This window comes from Macrobrachium rosenbergii, chromosome 16 (genome assembly GCF_040412425.1).
Source record: "Macrobrachium rosenbergii isolate ZJJX-2024 chromosome 16, ASM4041242v1, whole genome shotgun sequence".
In the NCBI taxonomy this organism is placed as follows: domain Eukaryota; kingdom Metazoa; phylum Arthropoda; class Malacostraca; order Decapoda; family Palaemonidae; genus Macrobrachium; species Macrobrachium rosenbergii.
The window spans coordinates 40751262-40766966 of record NC_089756.1 but is presented as its reverse complement, the minus strand read 5'-3'; the positions used below and the strand labels follow the sequence as shown (position 1 = coordinate 40766966).

At 38.2% G+C, this 15705-nt stretch overlaps 1 protein-coding gene across 4 annotated transcripts in view; it reads left to right on the top strand.

The window, feature by feature from the left end:
- The first annotated feature begins 5600 nt into the window (after positions 1-5600).
- Positions 5601-15705, top strand: part of LOC136847362 (transmembrane protein 98-like) — a 13050-nt gene continuing 2945 nt past the window's right edge. Inside the window, exons 1-4 of one of the 4 annotated variants that reach the window (XM_067118967.1) lie at positions 5601-5761; positions 10138-10317; positions 11444-11556; positions 13935-14047. In XM_067118967.1, coding sequence (XP_066975068.1) covers positions 10175-10317; positions 11444-11556; positions 13935-14047 — 369 coding nt within the window. In that variant the 5' untranslated portion in view covers positions 5601-5761; positions 10138-10174. Of the gene's footprint in view, positions 5762-5829; positions 5934-5976; positions 6253-10137; positions 10318-11440; positions 11557-13934; positions 14048-15705 lie in introns of those variants that run through there. The other 3 variants (XM_067118964.1, XM_067118966.1, XM_067118965.1) reach the window with 3 other exon arrangements.

Below are 15705 nucleotides of genomic sequence, written 5' to 3'. Positions count from 1 at the left end.
TCTGTTGACATACGCGTGGATTTTCATAGGGCTGATTATCCAGTGAAATTTGAGAGAGAGGTTCCTAGGGTCGGTTTAGCAGTTCTAAAATGTTTCAGAGTTGTTGGTGCTCCTCACTATTTTTTTTTAGATTATACAAAATAACGTGACTCCATTAATACGCACGTGTCACACACTATATATATATATATATATATATATATATATATATATATATATATATATATATATATATAAATATATATATATATATATATATATATAATATATAAACCTAATCCCTCCCCACCTCTCTCTCTCTCTCTCTCCATCACAAGGTTCTATGGGTAAGTCTTAGGAAGCAATATAGAAAACCCTAGGCCTATTTACCCTGCAGGAATTGATAATGTATCTTTAAAAACTCATAAGGTTTATGGTAATTAAGAGCATTAGTACGACAGCCTCGTTGTCAGACACACACACATACACACAAACATATATATTATATATATATATATATATATATATATATATATATATATATATATATATATATATATATATATATATATATATGTATATATATATATATGCGCATAAATAAGTGTGTGTGTATGTGTGTTTGTATGCCTGCCTGCGTGCGTCAAACACGAAACAAAACAATATGCAGTGATGCATGAAAAAACGGGACCTCCTATTGTTTCCTTTGCCCTGTAAATGAGGAACATGCAACTCTACTGCCCGCACTAGAACTTAACATGACCCGGCATTAAAGCACATTCATATATAAATTCTCGAATAAATCATAAATGAACGTGCTTAAACTCACAGAAATAAGCAACAATGGCCCAGTCAGTAATTAGATCAGTAACTGACAAGAAATGCCACGGGTCATTGGCATATAAGCCCTCTGAATAACCCTGGCATAGGGCATGGGGTTGGCAACCTCATCTCCCTAAAAATGGAAGGGTAATAACATCTGGAGGCCATTCCTCACTATATATATACATACATACATATATACTGTATATATTTAAATATATACAGTATTTATATTTAAATAATTTATATACATATATTTATATATATGTATATATAATATTATATATATATATATATATATATATATATATATTTAAATATATATATATATATATATATATATATATATATATATATATATATATATATATAATCAAATCAAAGTCCAATTCATTGTCGCCTGTTATCAAAAATATATGAGCCACGAACGCAAGTAACAAGTGACTTGTCGCACTACACGGCAACGCACAAGTTACCTGATGGCCCCTGTCAGTCATCAAAACACAGACAATTAAAACCCACGAGTTGCGACCCCGAAGAATCGTCCATTTGACCAGCACCATGTCCGGTGGAGCGATTGGCGCCAGGGCAGCATGAACACCTAAGTGCCTCTTATCAAGAAGGATAAAGATACGCACGGCGAGTCATTTCTCCCCATCTTACACGCGTTGCTTGGCCGCTTGGACGAAGATCAAATTTCTGACACAGAGGTGAACGGATGATTCTACCTGCAGGATCCGTTGACTACCAGACATTCCTGACCCTTAAACCTGTTGCTGAAGCCAGTCCGAGTCAATGAACAGTTAGAGAGAGAGAGAGAGAGAGAGAGAGAGAGAGAGAGAGAGAGAGAGAGAGAGAGAGAGAGAGAGATATCTTCGATTTGTTTCTTTTAGAGAATATGTATACAATTTATATAATTATAAACCTATGCATATCTTCCATATTCACATAGATTAAAAATCAATAACTTTAAAATGCTTCTCCTTAATTCAGTACTGAAAACGTCACTTTCAAAATTTCGCTTTAGTTTTATTCGTTGACAGTAAAAAAACGTTAATTATACTAACATTTACTTTCATTAATACATCAATAACTTCAAAATGCACAAGAGACCGATGCGACTTTCTCAAGTACCATTAATTCAGTACTGGAGTAGGAACAGCTGATCACATTTCATAAGAATGAACTCTTTAGGAAATATTTTATTCTTTCTTCATTACAACTGGAAAGCCAACGTAAAAAAAAACTATTAATTATACTAATGCAGTTTTCTAATCTTCTGCAATGTCTTCCGAATCTGAAGTACTCTGACACACTCCCACAAAGCTATAAAATGAAATTTATGCGTAACACTGTACCCTACAAGCAAAGTATACTAAAAAGTTTGGACATTAACCTTGGAGCCAGCATATCCTTAAACTTAAATTTTAACCTGACAGCCAGCATACCCTAAAGTTTACATTTCAACAAGGATGCTAATGTCGGTTTGGGAACGTACACTATTTGCATACAAACTAAACTTGCCTAGTTTCAAAAGCGCTCACAGCGCAGACAATTCTAAACACCCTTGATACTACGGAATGCAACAGAAGTCCTCACCACCGCCGGGCATATTTAAATGATAAGATATTATGAAATGTTCCTTTTCTTGACTGCCATCTTGCAGGTCAAACAGGTTTACATAACCTGAATCTAGTCTTTTGTAAGTCTTGGAAAGATATTTGAGATGAGGGGGTAATCAGGCTGGGAGGTGTTTTACTTGGAATCAATAGGCAGCACTTATTTCTGCTTAAAGCCCAAAGAATAAACATTTTCGTATAATACAGGAGATTTTTAGTTGTTCTCCTGCCTAGAACGCGTCTCCAAGTCTCGAAAACCGCGACCTTGCAGACTACGTGACAGACATAGCTAGCCTCAGAGCCTGACACAGCCTATACGTGTTTGGGAGAGGATCAGAAATAGATGGGAGGCTGGAAATAACGTGATAATCTCTTGAATGTGCACAGACACGTTAAGGACGATTAATATAACTAACCTTCACAAACCAACGGGAAAATGCTTACAAATAGACATCGAATATCTGAATAAATCAAAGTCTTGACCCAGTAAACCATAAAATGGAAGATGAAGGGAATCATTTTTTTATACAGTCTCTCTCTCTCTCTCTCTCTCTTACCATGATTCTTTCCAAGAATTATTCACCTTGTGTATAATTAATACCAAATATAAACTACTTCATACTTTGAATGGCCGTTGCGTCCTAATGTCAATCATCCAAAAAAAGTCTTTTGGCTGTAGATTTCAACTCTCGCAAGAACATGTTTACAAAAGAAATCCACCTGATATATGAACCCAAAATAAATCTAATCTTAATGATAAACAGAGGAAATGCCTCTAACTCAAACTTAAATTACGAAAATATGAAAAACTCATGACATCTGAGGAATTCATGCGTATGCTTGGAACCAACACTCCTCTAATTTCCTATAACCTTTCTTATCCCCAAGGATATAATTGAATAAAAAAAATGGGAAATATTTTACATTTTGAACCCTCATCTTCTGACGACCGCTGGTCCAGCCATCAACTCATAGCTATCATCAGGGCTACTTTAATCGTGCAATGAAACTACAGTCCAAAATAGAGCCCTGCACAGTAGAAATTTAAAGATTAAAAACAGGAATCCGGATAAGAAGTTAAAATTAAAAAAGAAACTTGACCGATTTAAAGAATAATGAAATTTGGCTAGAAAACCAAGCAATGGAACATTTCCAGATAACCAGTGCTTAAGACAGCGAATAAAAGGACTAGGAGTGGCTGTACATCAAGCTGAAGCGATGCAGAAAACACATAAGATGTGTTGAACTGAACTGAAATATAGAATTTAGGCCAAAGCCCAACCGCTGGAACCTATGAGGTTACTCAGCGCTGAACGGGAAACTGACAGTCAGAGGGTTTGAAAGGTGTAACAGGAGGAAAGCCTCGCATTTGCACGGTAAAACAATTGTTAGAGAGAGGTGAAAGTCAGATGGAAGAGGAATATGAAAGGAGGTACAGAAAAAGGAACGAAAGAGGTTGCAGCTAGGGGGTGAAAGGACGCTGCAAAGCACCTTAAGTAATGCCTACAGTCCATCAAGTGAGGTGCACAGGCGGCACTAAACCCCTACTGGGCACATGAGATGTATGATGATCGAAAGATGAAACTGAAGAAAAACCCACAATTGCCTAAAGAAGAAAAAGATTTTAGACAGCAAAATGGAAGAAAGGAAGAGAGAATGCATGTAAAGTAAAAGGCTACGCAGTGGGAGCAACTAGTGACCGGAGAGGTGCTTACAAGCAGCCCTTTAGTAATGCCTACGGCGCCCTGCGTGAGGTGCACTGACGACAGCATCCCTTGACAGATACAAATGACGGGGGAGATCTTCAGTCTATATATCAGTCCCTCCCTACACTGGTTCTCCTAGATACGGCGGGAGTCCACAAGATTTGCGTCATAACAGATGACTTCGGGGGTTCTATAAAGCATGATATCTACTGTAAAATAATGAGAAAATACTGCTCAAATCACAAAGCATAATAAGACGTAAAAAGCAAGGCTAAACTCCAGATAACGAAAATGTGAAAATAAGTCTGTCCACCTCTTGCGGGAATTCCTTCATTGGTAACTATCTGACGGGATTCGATTGGTACATCGAGTCAGAAGAGAGAATAGTGATACTAGACATCATTGCAGCTAGTGTCACTAATGATGATTATGATAATAACGATATCCATATTGTTTGTCCATATTTTTCAGACTGCTATATGGATGGTGGGCCAGAATAATAATAATGATAAATGAAGACAAACGAAAAGACAATACATTTCAAACTGAATCAATTCTTGATTTCACATCACTGAAACAGCAAGCGTAATTAATTATGAAAATGGACACAACATGAACCAAAAAATTAAACTAATTCGAAAAGAACAAAACCACAAAGGATCATCCTATCAGGAAGAAGTTCCCAAAACTAGACGGAGCAAAAGACTCGAACCTCAAGTTAGAAAGAATAGCACTTTGTCCTTTTTTTTTTGTCTTGCATCTGATCAACTGCGGGTCAACGATCGTGATAGGAACCCGGAAAAACAAAGGAAAATCAAAGGGAAAAATTGTGCAAATCATCTTTCACTAAGAGGCGAACTACTGACAAATTGTTTAAAAGCAAAACTACGGCGACTGTGCCCTTGCATGCTCATGGCAAGGCTCCGTTGCAATTTTATATCGATACCACTGAATAAATATAATTGGTCACTGATTTAATCGCACAACATTACAATCGCTTCCATTAAAGAACAAAAACAAAAAACAATATGCGCTACGTATTGTAACTATGCTCATTGCAGAGACGGGTCTTACTTAACCCGCCAAAAAAAAAACCCGTTTTCTATCAATTCTAGAACTGTCCAAAGTAAATTGTGCCCAAGGTGAATTGCGCATGATATCTAGGAAATAAACCAAGCATCACCAGTATGCTTCACTGAACATCACAACGATGCCGCGCAACACCTCCGTGAAATCAAAGTTTCGTTTCCGCAAAACCGAAATTTGATACATCCATTCTCGATGAGTATGACGAAAAAGCAATACCAACACCTTGATTTCCTAAAGTAAGAAAACGCACGCACAGGTAATAAAGCCAATAAATACAGTTGGTATCCCTGTTTGTTTGTGCCCACGGGCACCAGGGTCTGGTTGGTAGATACCGGGGACAGGGCCTTTTACTCTTAGGGGATGGGGTATGGGAGGGACGGATGGTATCTCTGACCCCAGCAGTCCGAAGGAAGAGAGGAGAGGAGAGTTGGTCGGTCGTTCGTGCATCTCTTCTGATCCAGGTGCCATGGTTTCCGAAGACGATTGAGAATCGACGATTGCGGAAGGATACAGATCAAAGGGCCAGTCTGCAAAATCTCCACAACAGTAAGTCAAAAACACAGACGCCGGAATCCCGTTAGTCACAGTTGGGGAGCTTTGAGTAACAGAACTCCCCCCACACACCATCACTACGATCTCTTGTCCAGTTCCCAAATGCAAGCTGCGTTCGATTTCTGTGGCGGCACCGAACGTTCTCCTAGAAACTCAGTGGTTGCAGGTGATGTCATTCCGTGAAACGTCGTGATATGGGAACCATATGGTGATAGCGTCGAAGTTAACAGCCGTTTCTGTTGTTCTTGCGGCGATAGCGCTTGTATCTGTCCCAGATTGGTGGCGCTCACGTCGGAAGCGAGTGAAAACTTGTGGGACTGGCGGGGTTTTAGGTTGCACGTCGAGAAACAGTATCGGAATCTGTGATGCTCTTGTGAATTTGACACCTAGCTTAGGAAATCTATGATAATTTCGAGTGTTCTGTGACATTTTGGATTCTGTTGATGGTGGATATCTTTTGCGTCTGAACTGCCATTCATCAGCAGGTGCGTATGTTCGATATTTCGACGACAGTAAAACCGTCCGAACGAATCGGCGTTTCTATTGTCCAAATCCACTGACTGTTGTGAGTGAGGGACGCATATTTACACATCTTGTGAAGTTCCTTAAAATAGTATGTATACCTACAGTATACATTTATGATGGATGTTTGGGATGGTATATGTTCACAGAGAAATACAGTACAACAACGCTATACTTAATGATAACACCATGTTCGATACATGACAACGCACTTCAACATATATAGCCTAAATCCAAGGTCTGCGTGGGGGAGGGGGCCAAAAAAAAAAAAAAAACAGCAAGGACTTCAAAATAATTGTGCGCTAAGCATGAAATAAATTAGCTTTTTTTTACTTTTTAGCGACTTCTGGTGTGAAAATAAAAGAGTGACAGCTGCCATCTGTATCTAATCTCTAAGGGTTCAACAAATGCAAAACAGTATATCTTCTTAAGGGATGCATTTATTGAAGAAACGTTCGACTGAAATATGATTAGACTGTGACACATACAGAATAACTACCATAATCATTTAAGCAAAAAGAAACAAACGCAACCCGATTTTTTTTTTTTTTTTTTTTTTGCCTGGAAGTTCTTACGGGATCAAAAGTACGAAAGCGTTAAGACTCGTTCTTTGATTTTTCTCTGGACATTCCCGCACGCACGCATACCTGGTAATTTATTTTTTCAAGGGAATTTCTTCCTTGAATCAGCAGATAGAAATAAGAAAGTGGTAATAATCCAATCTTCGTTTTCTCTCTGGACAACCCCCACCCCCTCCCCATCAAGAGAAACGGCCTCATGCAGAAAATTTATTATGTATATAATTTATAATGTGTGTATATATGTATATATATATATATATATATATATATATATATATATATATATATATATATATATATATAATATATATATACATACAATATCTCACTTCAACGAGAAGACAAGACAATAAAATATTACTGTAGTTGCTCTACCGTTTCTGAATTCAACCGGACCCCTACAAAAGCTTTTGCACGATTGTATGAAATTTGAACCGTATGGCCCGGCGCGGGTGGTAGAGTCCAGTCAACAACAAAGTAACAAAGGGTCGATTGTATTAAATATATTCATGATATTGAAGATGGTAATTACATGCAAAAATAAACAAAACCCCAGCTAAAACTGTCATACTGGTACCCGATGAAGAATATGTCCTTGTCAGTGACACAGAAGTCAGGCATTGACAAGGCAGTGTTATGAATCTAGGTCAATAAAGTTTCAGTGAAGTATAAAGGTTTGAAATACTATATTCATATGTAGCAAGAGTAGTTATGTAAAAAACAATTATGCCCTAAAATCGTGGCCAATGTCAGCTCATGTTTTAAGGTAAAAGCGGCTTCTATCTACTGACAGTGGAATCAATAAGCACTCTTGAACACAAAGTTTTTTTTTTTAAGGAAAGTTAAAAAGACGAGGGGCATTATAATGACATTTTTTGCCGAAACCTGACAAAAAACAAGGAATAAGGAAAGATAAAGGTGGGACTTGACCACTATGGAAGTAACAGACCGGCAACTTTAAGGGAAAATCGAGTAAAAAAAAAATTCCAAAGCTGGTCAGTAGTAGGAAAGAACGTCCACCGATTATAATGCTGTGGTGTCCTCACCACCCCATCCCATAAGTACAGAAACCTTATCAATGATTTTTATTTATAAATAAACGTTGATAATCACAAATACATATTTCTTTTAAGCACTAAGAACAAAATTTGGCTGCTAAATAGAGTACACAGCTTTCAACATGGAATCGAACTAGAATCAAAACGAGAGGACAGCTGTTTCTCTTGTACGTAGGCCACTTGCCATTAATTCACCACGATATCTGGACATGAGATGAGAGTCGGAGAATAATGTACAAAGTGGAGTACGGCGACGAATATAGTCGTTGAATCACCGTACCAGGATGCGGGTGACTTCGGATTTTTCATTGTATTTCGTTATTTCCCTTATTTTTAGAACTGTAGTGTTGCGTGAAGTGATGCGAAGAGCTGGCAGTACGAAACAGTGATCTTCGTAATACTTGATTCTTGTGCAATGTTTTTATTGTGTGTGGCGTAAATGACGGTTTCAATTCATGTCTGCCAAACTTAACCTATGTGAGCGGAAGGTCATGTGCCAATGACAAGTGTGATATTACATCAGAGTGGGAAGCAGGAGGCATTACGTGATTATAAATTACCATAAATATACGTATGTGGAAAAAATTTTGATGTGTACCTCTTTGCATTACATATATGTATATATATTTACATTATATATGTATATATATATATACATATTTACATTATATATAATTATATTTATTTACATTATATCTGTATATATACTTCCATTATATGTCTATTTATTTATACACACATATATGTGTGTGTGTATGCACCAGCGACCGTGTAAGTTTCTCCTAACATAAAAGCCGTTTCCTCTATCATGCGGTGGCTCTAGAATAAATACAAAACCTTGGACTCGTGGATGAAACCCCAGGCAGAAAACTTCCACATTATCCTCTCACACCATTAAGACAGAAGGCTCGTCAGCATCGTGTCTAGCACCCTGCATACTGTACACTGCGCAATTCAATCTTGCAATGCTCCTTCTCCTCCTCCCCCTAACACCTCCAAATTCTATATTCTTCAACAACTCATTCCCTCCACTTGTCCAACCGTTTAAAAAACAATAATCCTTTCTTTTTCATTCACACTATCTATATGTCTATCTATCTATATATATATATATATAATATATATAAAATGTTTGTATGTATATTCATGTGAGACCATGTAAAGTAAAACTCCTACATTATGAGATGAATTACATATTTCGGGTTCACATGCACACGTGCGAGTAATATATGCGAATATTCATATATGAATGTGCATAAAAACAGGAATGTAACCGCAGGCCAGGGCCAGCAGTTTATAATACTTGAACTGGAAAAGGATACCATTGCGATTTCAGTATTGCAGAGGAAGTCCGGACAATCATTCAGTCACTGCCATTTATTATGAAAAAACCCTAACTTCTATGGTAAAATATATATTGTAAATTTTCTGTATACCAACGGAGGCGACCAGGTTAAAAATACCTCTCGGTCACATTTGCAAGTTCTGCTCTTTATCAAATATATCTTTTCCTTTGTGCAAATAACTTTCTTATATGATGTGAAACGATGGCGCCTGTCGTGTTTGTAATTTCCGTAATGTATTGAAGCTTCTTTGCATTACATTTAAAAGCATTACCTCAGTGACCCTTTTGCATCTTCCATTAACTGCCAGTCTCCCTGTCCATTGATTTAAATTCGTCTGTGAGAATGTTTGCGGTTCCTTTACAACATAGGCTATAAAATACACACAGTACCTGAAATTCATTTCTCGCTATAATGTGGTTCGGATTCCACAATAAGCTGTAGGTCCCCTTGCTAAGTAACCAATTGGCTCTTAGCCACGTAAAATAAGTCTAATCCTTCGGGCCAGCCCTAGGAGAGCTGTTAATCAGCTCAGTGGTCTGGTAAAACTAAGGGATACTTACTTTTTCTGAAGTCGTTATTGATCTAATATACCCCGAAATTAACTTCTCCGAGTAACCTTGCTTCATTAGCAGTTTGTTTACGTTTACCTATGAACATTTACCCAATCCCTTTGAAACTTGGGAGGTTATACAGTTATAAAAAGAACTAATGTCATTTCCCACGCAATTTGTTAAAACCATGCAAGACAATAGTTCAAATGATCCTTCTGCAACTTCTATGGGCAGCCATTCATTAGTTTTTTAATGTAGTTTGGTAAAATTTGAAATGGAAATTCATCTGACTAAGGACTTTGCAACTTGCAGGATATGAAGGACAGGTAGGGGCGTTCCCAACGGCAAGATGGAGGTCGTTGAAACTCTGGTGGCCGTCGCCCTTGGCGTGCTGGCGGCCGTGTTCTTGGGGTCCCTGGCTGCCCTTGCCCTTGTGTGCTACAGGAGAGCCATGCAGAACAAACACCAGCTGTTCTCCAATCCTGACATGAGGTATGGAGAGAGAGAGAGAGAGAGAGAGAGAGAGAGAGAGAGAGAGAGAGAGAGAGAGTACACGTGTAAAAATACCTTAAGTCTCATTAACCAATCCTTGTGGTATGGAGAGAGAGCGAGAGACAGAGAGAAAAGAGAGAAAGAGAAAGTACACGTGTAAAATATACCTTAAGTCTCATTAACCAATCCTGACATGTGTGTATGGAGAGAGAGAGAGAGGAGAGAGAGAGAGAGAGAGAGAGAGAGAGAGAGAGAAAAGTACACGTGTATAAAATACCTTAAGTCTCATTAACCAATCCTGACTTGTGGTATGGAGAGAGAGCGAGAGACAGAGAGAGAAAGAGAGAAAGAGAAAGTACACGTGTAAAATATACCTTAAGTCTCATTAACCAATCCTGACATGTAGTGTGGAGAGAGAGAGAGAGAGAGAGAGAGAAAGTACACGTGTAAAATATACGTTAAGTCTCATTAACCAATCCTGACATGTGGTATGGAGAGAGAGAGAGAGAGAGAGAGAGAGAGAGAGAGAGAGAGAGAGAGAAAGTACGTGTAAAATATATACTTAAGTCTCATTAACCAATCCTGACGTGGTATGGAGAGAGAGATCTTCACCTCAAGTCTCATTAACCAATCCTGACATGTGGTATGGAGAGAGAGAGAGAGAGAGAGAGAGAGAGAGAGAGAGAGAGAGAATCTTCACCTCAAGTCTCGTTAACCTTACTATACTCCCCCAACCTTTGGTTTTTAGTTTCTGTAAGTCGAACCGACCAGTCCATTAACTGAAGCTAAGTGAACCTCTTCATAAGACATGGCTAAGGCACTTGTAATAAAGCAAATTACATCTGGGATCACACACACACACACACAGTGGTTCCGCATTCTTTAAACTCTAGATTTATGTAACGTCACTTATCCCTCGATTCACAGTCTCAGTATCTCCGAGAAATTAAACAGAGGACACTTAACACATCACACACACACACACACACACACAGGCTTATTAAATGCTCAGAAGCGTAGCCCAGTTAAAAACAATCTTGACCGGAACAAGTAAAAAAGAATGTGCAATACGTCCACATAATAAAAATTAATAAGAAGTTTATCATGGCACAATTCCTTCCAGAAGCGAGCTCGAGGTAACCGGAGATGTCTGGAGCGAATTGGAATTAGACGACGTCCGACTGGCACCTCAGATAGACAAGATATTGAACGATACTCAGTGGGTCGATGACGCTACAGGTAAGTGCGACTTAAAAGTTTGATTTCTTCCATTTAGATAATGGAAAAGCTTCGCTTATTTTACTTAGGAGGACAGGTAACGGTGGCTAGTTGTCTCTAATATGCTAAGTCACGCTAATTAGATAACACACAAATGAATGGAACGGAATATAAAATTTTGGCCAAAGTCCAAGCGCTGGGACATATGAGGTCATTCAGCGCTGAGAGGGAAATCGAGAGGAATAAGGTTTGAAAGGTGTAACAGGAGGAAAACCTCGCAGTTGCACTATGAAACAACTGTTAGATGGTGGAAAGTCTGATAAGAAAGAGAACTTAACGGAGGTAGAGTAAATGGAATGAAAGAGGTTGAAGCTATGGGCCGAGAGGTTCAAATTATCCCCTAAAAATGACAATAGGAGAGCTCCTCGGCCGTGGTAACCAATCTCTAATAATAGAAATCCACGTGATCTATACGTTGCGACAAAGTCAACATAAAAAAATCCTTTCGGTGTTAAGCGATCACTATTTTGTTTTTTCCCATCCTATTTTTATCTCGCCTCCTTCGGGCCTGGGCTACATTAGGCCATCGAGTTTAAATATCTCATTGGCATCTGCACTGAAAAATCTCAACTTGTGTTTATGCAAACTGACGAAACTAAACACGTTATTGGTACTCACGCATCCGCCAATCATAATCACAGCTGAAGTCGCCTTGTGAATCCCGCGCCACATTCCCTTTTAAGACGAGGAAGCAATTTAATCAGAAGGGAATTATTTATGAACACACACGCGACACCGGACACTTTGTAAAAGGGTAACAAGATGACAACAACAACCGTTCTGGGGCAACCACTCGACTCACTTCAAGTTCAAGGGTGTGACAACTCGTGAACAAGGACGCTGTAAGAACGCGTCATTTCTCCAGACGGCTTCATCAAATACCCTTTCCGTTGTACGTCAGGATTCTTTCCATTCGTGATGCGTTAGTCTTTGTCTTTTGATATTCTACGCTTGAGAATTTCGCAAATGGTGATTATTTTTATTGTAACGTTGTCATTATTAGCAGTCAACAACGGGGATTTTTGTAGTATAGGTAACCCTAATGATGATGATATATATATATATATATATATATATATATATATATATATATATATATATATATATATATATATATATATATATATATACACACATATATATAAATATATATATATGTGTGTATAGTGTGTGTGTGTATATATATATATATATATATATATATATATATATATATATATATATATATATATATATATATATATATATATATATATATATACATGAGTAAAATAATTATTTCAGAAGGAACATTGTCAAAGAAGAAACGAAATCACAAAGAATCAGTTTGAAAGATAAAATGATTACACAAATATTCAAATACGTGGTACTGATTTTTTTTTTCACTACGAGGTAGCATACGTAAGACAAAATCACTGAGAAGTAACAAATACATGAAAATGATCTGAGGGAGGAGACGATTGCCTAAGAAGTAAGGTAATGAGAAAACTAGTACATGAATAAAGTAATGAAAAAATCATATTTTAAGGGAGCGGTAACGTTGTTTTTTTTTCAGTGAAATTTGAGGAGCATTCAGCGTCGTTAACCCTTACTGCGTGCAAAATGTCACAACGGTTTGTGGTTTTTATTATGAGCCCTTAGCCACTCCTGTGACCGCTACCTTGACCTCTTCCGTGCGTGAACTCCCTACAGGCATGGCCCAACCTCCTTCAGGCAAAATGGTTTACAACAGAGACATCTGTCAGTAAATTGTTGATGTTTTCTTTGGTCGTGAAGACTGTTTGAGAAAGCATCGAGCAGTGGGTATCAACAGCTAAGAAATGGACTAAAAAGCTATCGTATAGTTTTTTAGTAAGATTTCTTCGTTGCAAAACGTATTCAGTACAATAGAATATGCAATTTAGGCTGAAACAATTGTTAGAAGAGGGTGGAAAGTAAGATGGAAGAAAGAATATGAAAAGAGGTACAGTAAAGGGAATGAAAGGGGTTGCAGCTAGCGGCCAAAGGGACGCTGCAAAGAACCTTAAGTCGGCCACACATCAGATACTGACGAAATCAGTATCTCCTATAATATCCCAGTTATAATCTCAAGTATTCTGAATAATTAAGAGAAAATACTATTGCATGTATTGATCAGCAAAGTTGATATTTTCAGGTCATAAAACCTTTTTGATTGATGTTAAACTCTGATTAGATCGAAATCTCAGTTTGATCTTATCGTTTCAGAGCAGCACAATTTCAGTGCCTCTTCACTTTAAAAATAACTTGCTGATTTTTTTCATGGCACATCTAAAATGTCTGAAATGATTTCTCAAGTGTCATTCTCACACCGCGAACAGGAGTCATCGCACACTGCCTGGCCATCCTGAAATTATGTCATCAGATGACGGAGAGGCTTGTGGCCACGACGATGACTCCCATTCACAAGGACCGGCTGCTGGACATCATTGAGGTAATCCATCTGACATCACTTAGTTTTAGTTCATTCAGTAGAGTAGTGTCCTCATCTAGGGATCCCACTGACGTCACTTTGGTAATCCAATAGAATAGTGACCCCACAGAGGGATCCAGTGATTATCTCTTAAGTTAATCCATTAGAATAATGTCCTCACCAAGGAATCCAGTAGACATTGTTTTGTTAACGGGACAGTGTCCTCACCAGGAATCCAGTCAACATCACTTTGCTAATCCATTAGAATAGTGTCCTCACCAAGGAATCCAGTCGACATCATTTTGTTAACAGAACAGTGTCCTCACCAGGAATCCAGTCAACATCACTTAGCTAATCCATTAGAATAGTGTCCTCACCAAGGAATCGAGTCCACATCGTTTTGTTAACAGAATAGTGTCCTCACCAGGAATCCAGTCAACATCACTTAGCTAATCCATTAGAATAGTATCCTCACCAAGGAATCGAGTCGACATCGTTTTGTTAACAGAATAGTGTCCTCACCAGGAATCCAGTCAGCATCACTTAGTTAATCCATTAGAATAGTGTCCTCACCAAGGAATCGAGTCGACATCGTTTTGTTAACAGAATAATGTCCTCACCAGGAATCCAGTCAACATCACTTAGCTAATCCATTAGAATAGTGTCCTCACCAAGGAATCGAGTCGACATCGTTTTGTTAACAGAATAGTGTCCTCACCAGGAATCCAGTCAACATCACTTAGCTAATCCATTAGAATAGTGTCCTCACCAAGGAATCGAGTCGACATCGTTTTGTTAACAGAATAATGTCCTCACCAGGAATCCAGTCAACGTCACTTAAGCTAATCCATTAGAATAGCGTCCTCACCAAGGAATCCAATCGACGTCAGTTAGTTAACAGAAAAGTGTCCTCGCAGGAATCCAGTCAACACCACTAAGCTAATCCATTAGAATAGTGTCCTCACCAAGGAACCCAGTCGACGTCATTTAGTTAATAGAACAGTGTCCTCACCAAGGAATTTGGTTGACATCACTTAGTTAATCCAACTGAATTGTGTCCTCACCAAGGAATCCGGTTAACATCACTTAGTTAATCTTATAGAATAGTGTCTCCACCGAGGAATCCATTTGATCTCACGTAGTTAATCCTATAGAACAGTTTCCTCACCAAGGAATCCGGTTGACATCGCTTAGTTAACCAGAATAGTGTCCTCACCAAGGAATCCGGTTGACATCGCTTAGTAAACCCAACTGAATAGTGTCCTCAACAAGGAATCCGGTTGACATCACTTAGCTAACCCATTAGAATAGTGTCCTCACCAAGGAATCCAGTTACGTCACTAAATTAATCCAATCAAATAGTGACCTCACCTGTTGCTATTCTCATTAGTATATCCTTTTTTATTGCTCGTCATTAGTCCACTGTCTGTTTCGTCATTCATATTTATCTTCATTTATCCTTTTCATCTTCATGTATCCTTATTTGTTCATTATCAGTTCCCAGATTACCCAGCCACACTGTCCACTTTCTTCACCCTTCGTTACTTTTCATTAGTTTCCTGTTTACTCATTTACACTGACCGACATTAGTTCTCTAGATCTCATTCACACTGACTGCCATTAGTTCTCTAGATATTCGTGTACATTGTTCGCCTTTGTTCATCCGCATTTGTTCTTAG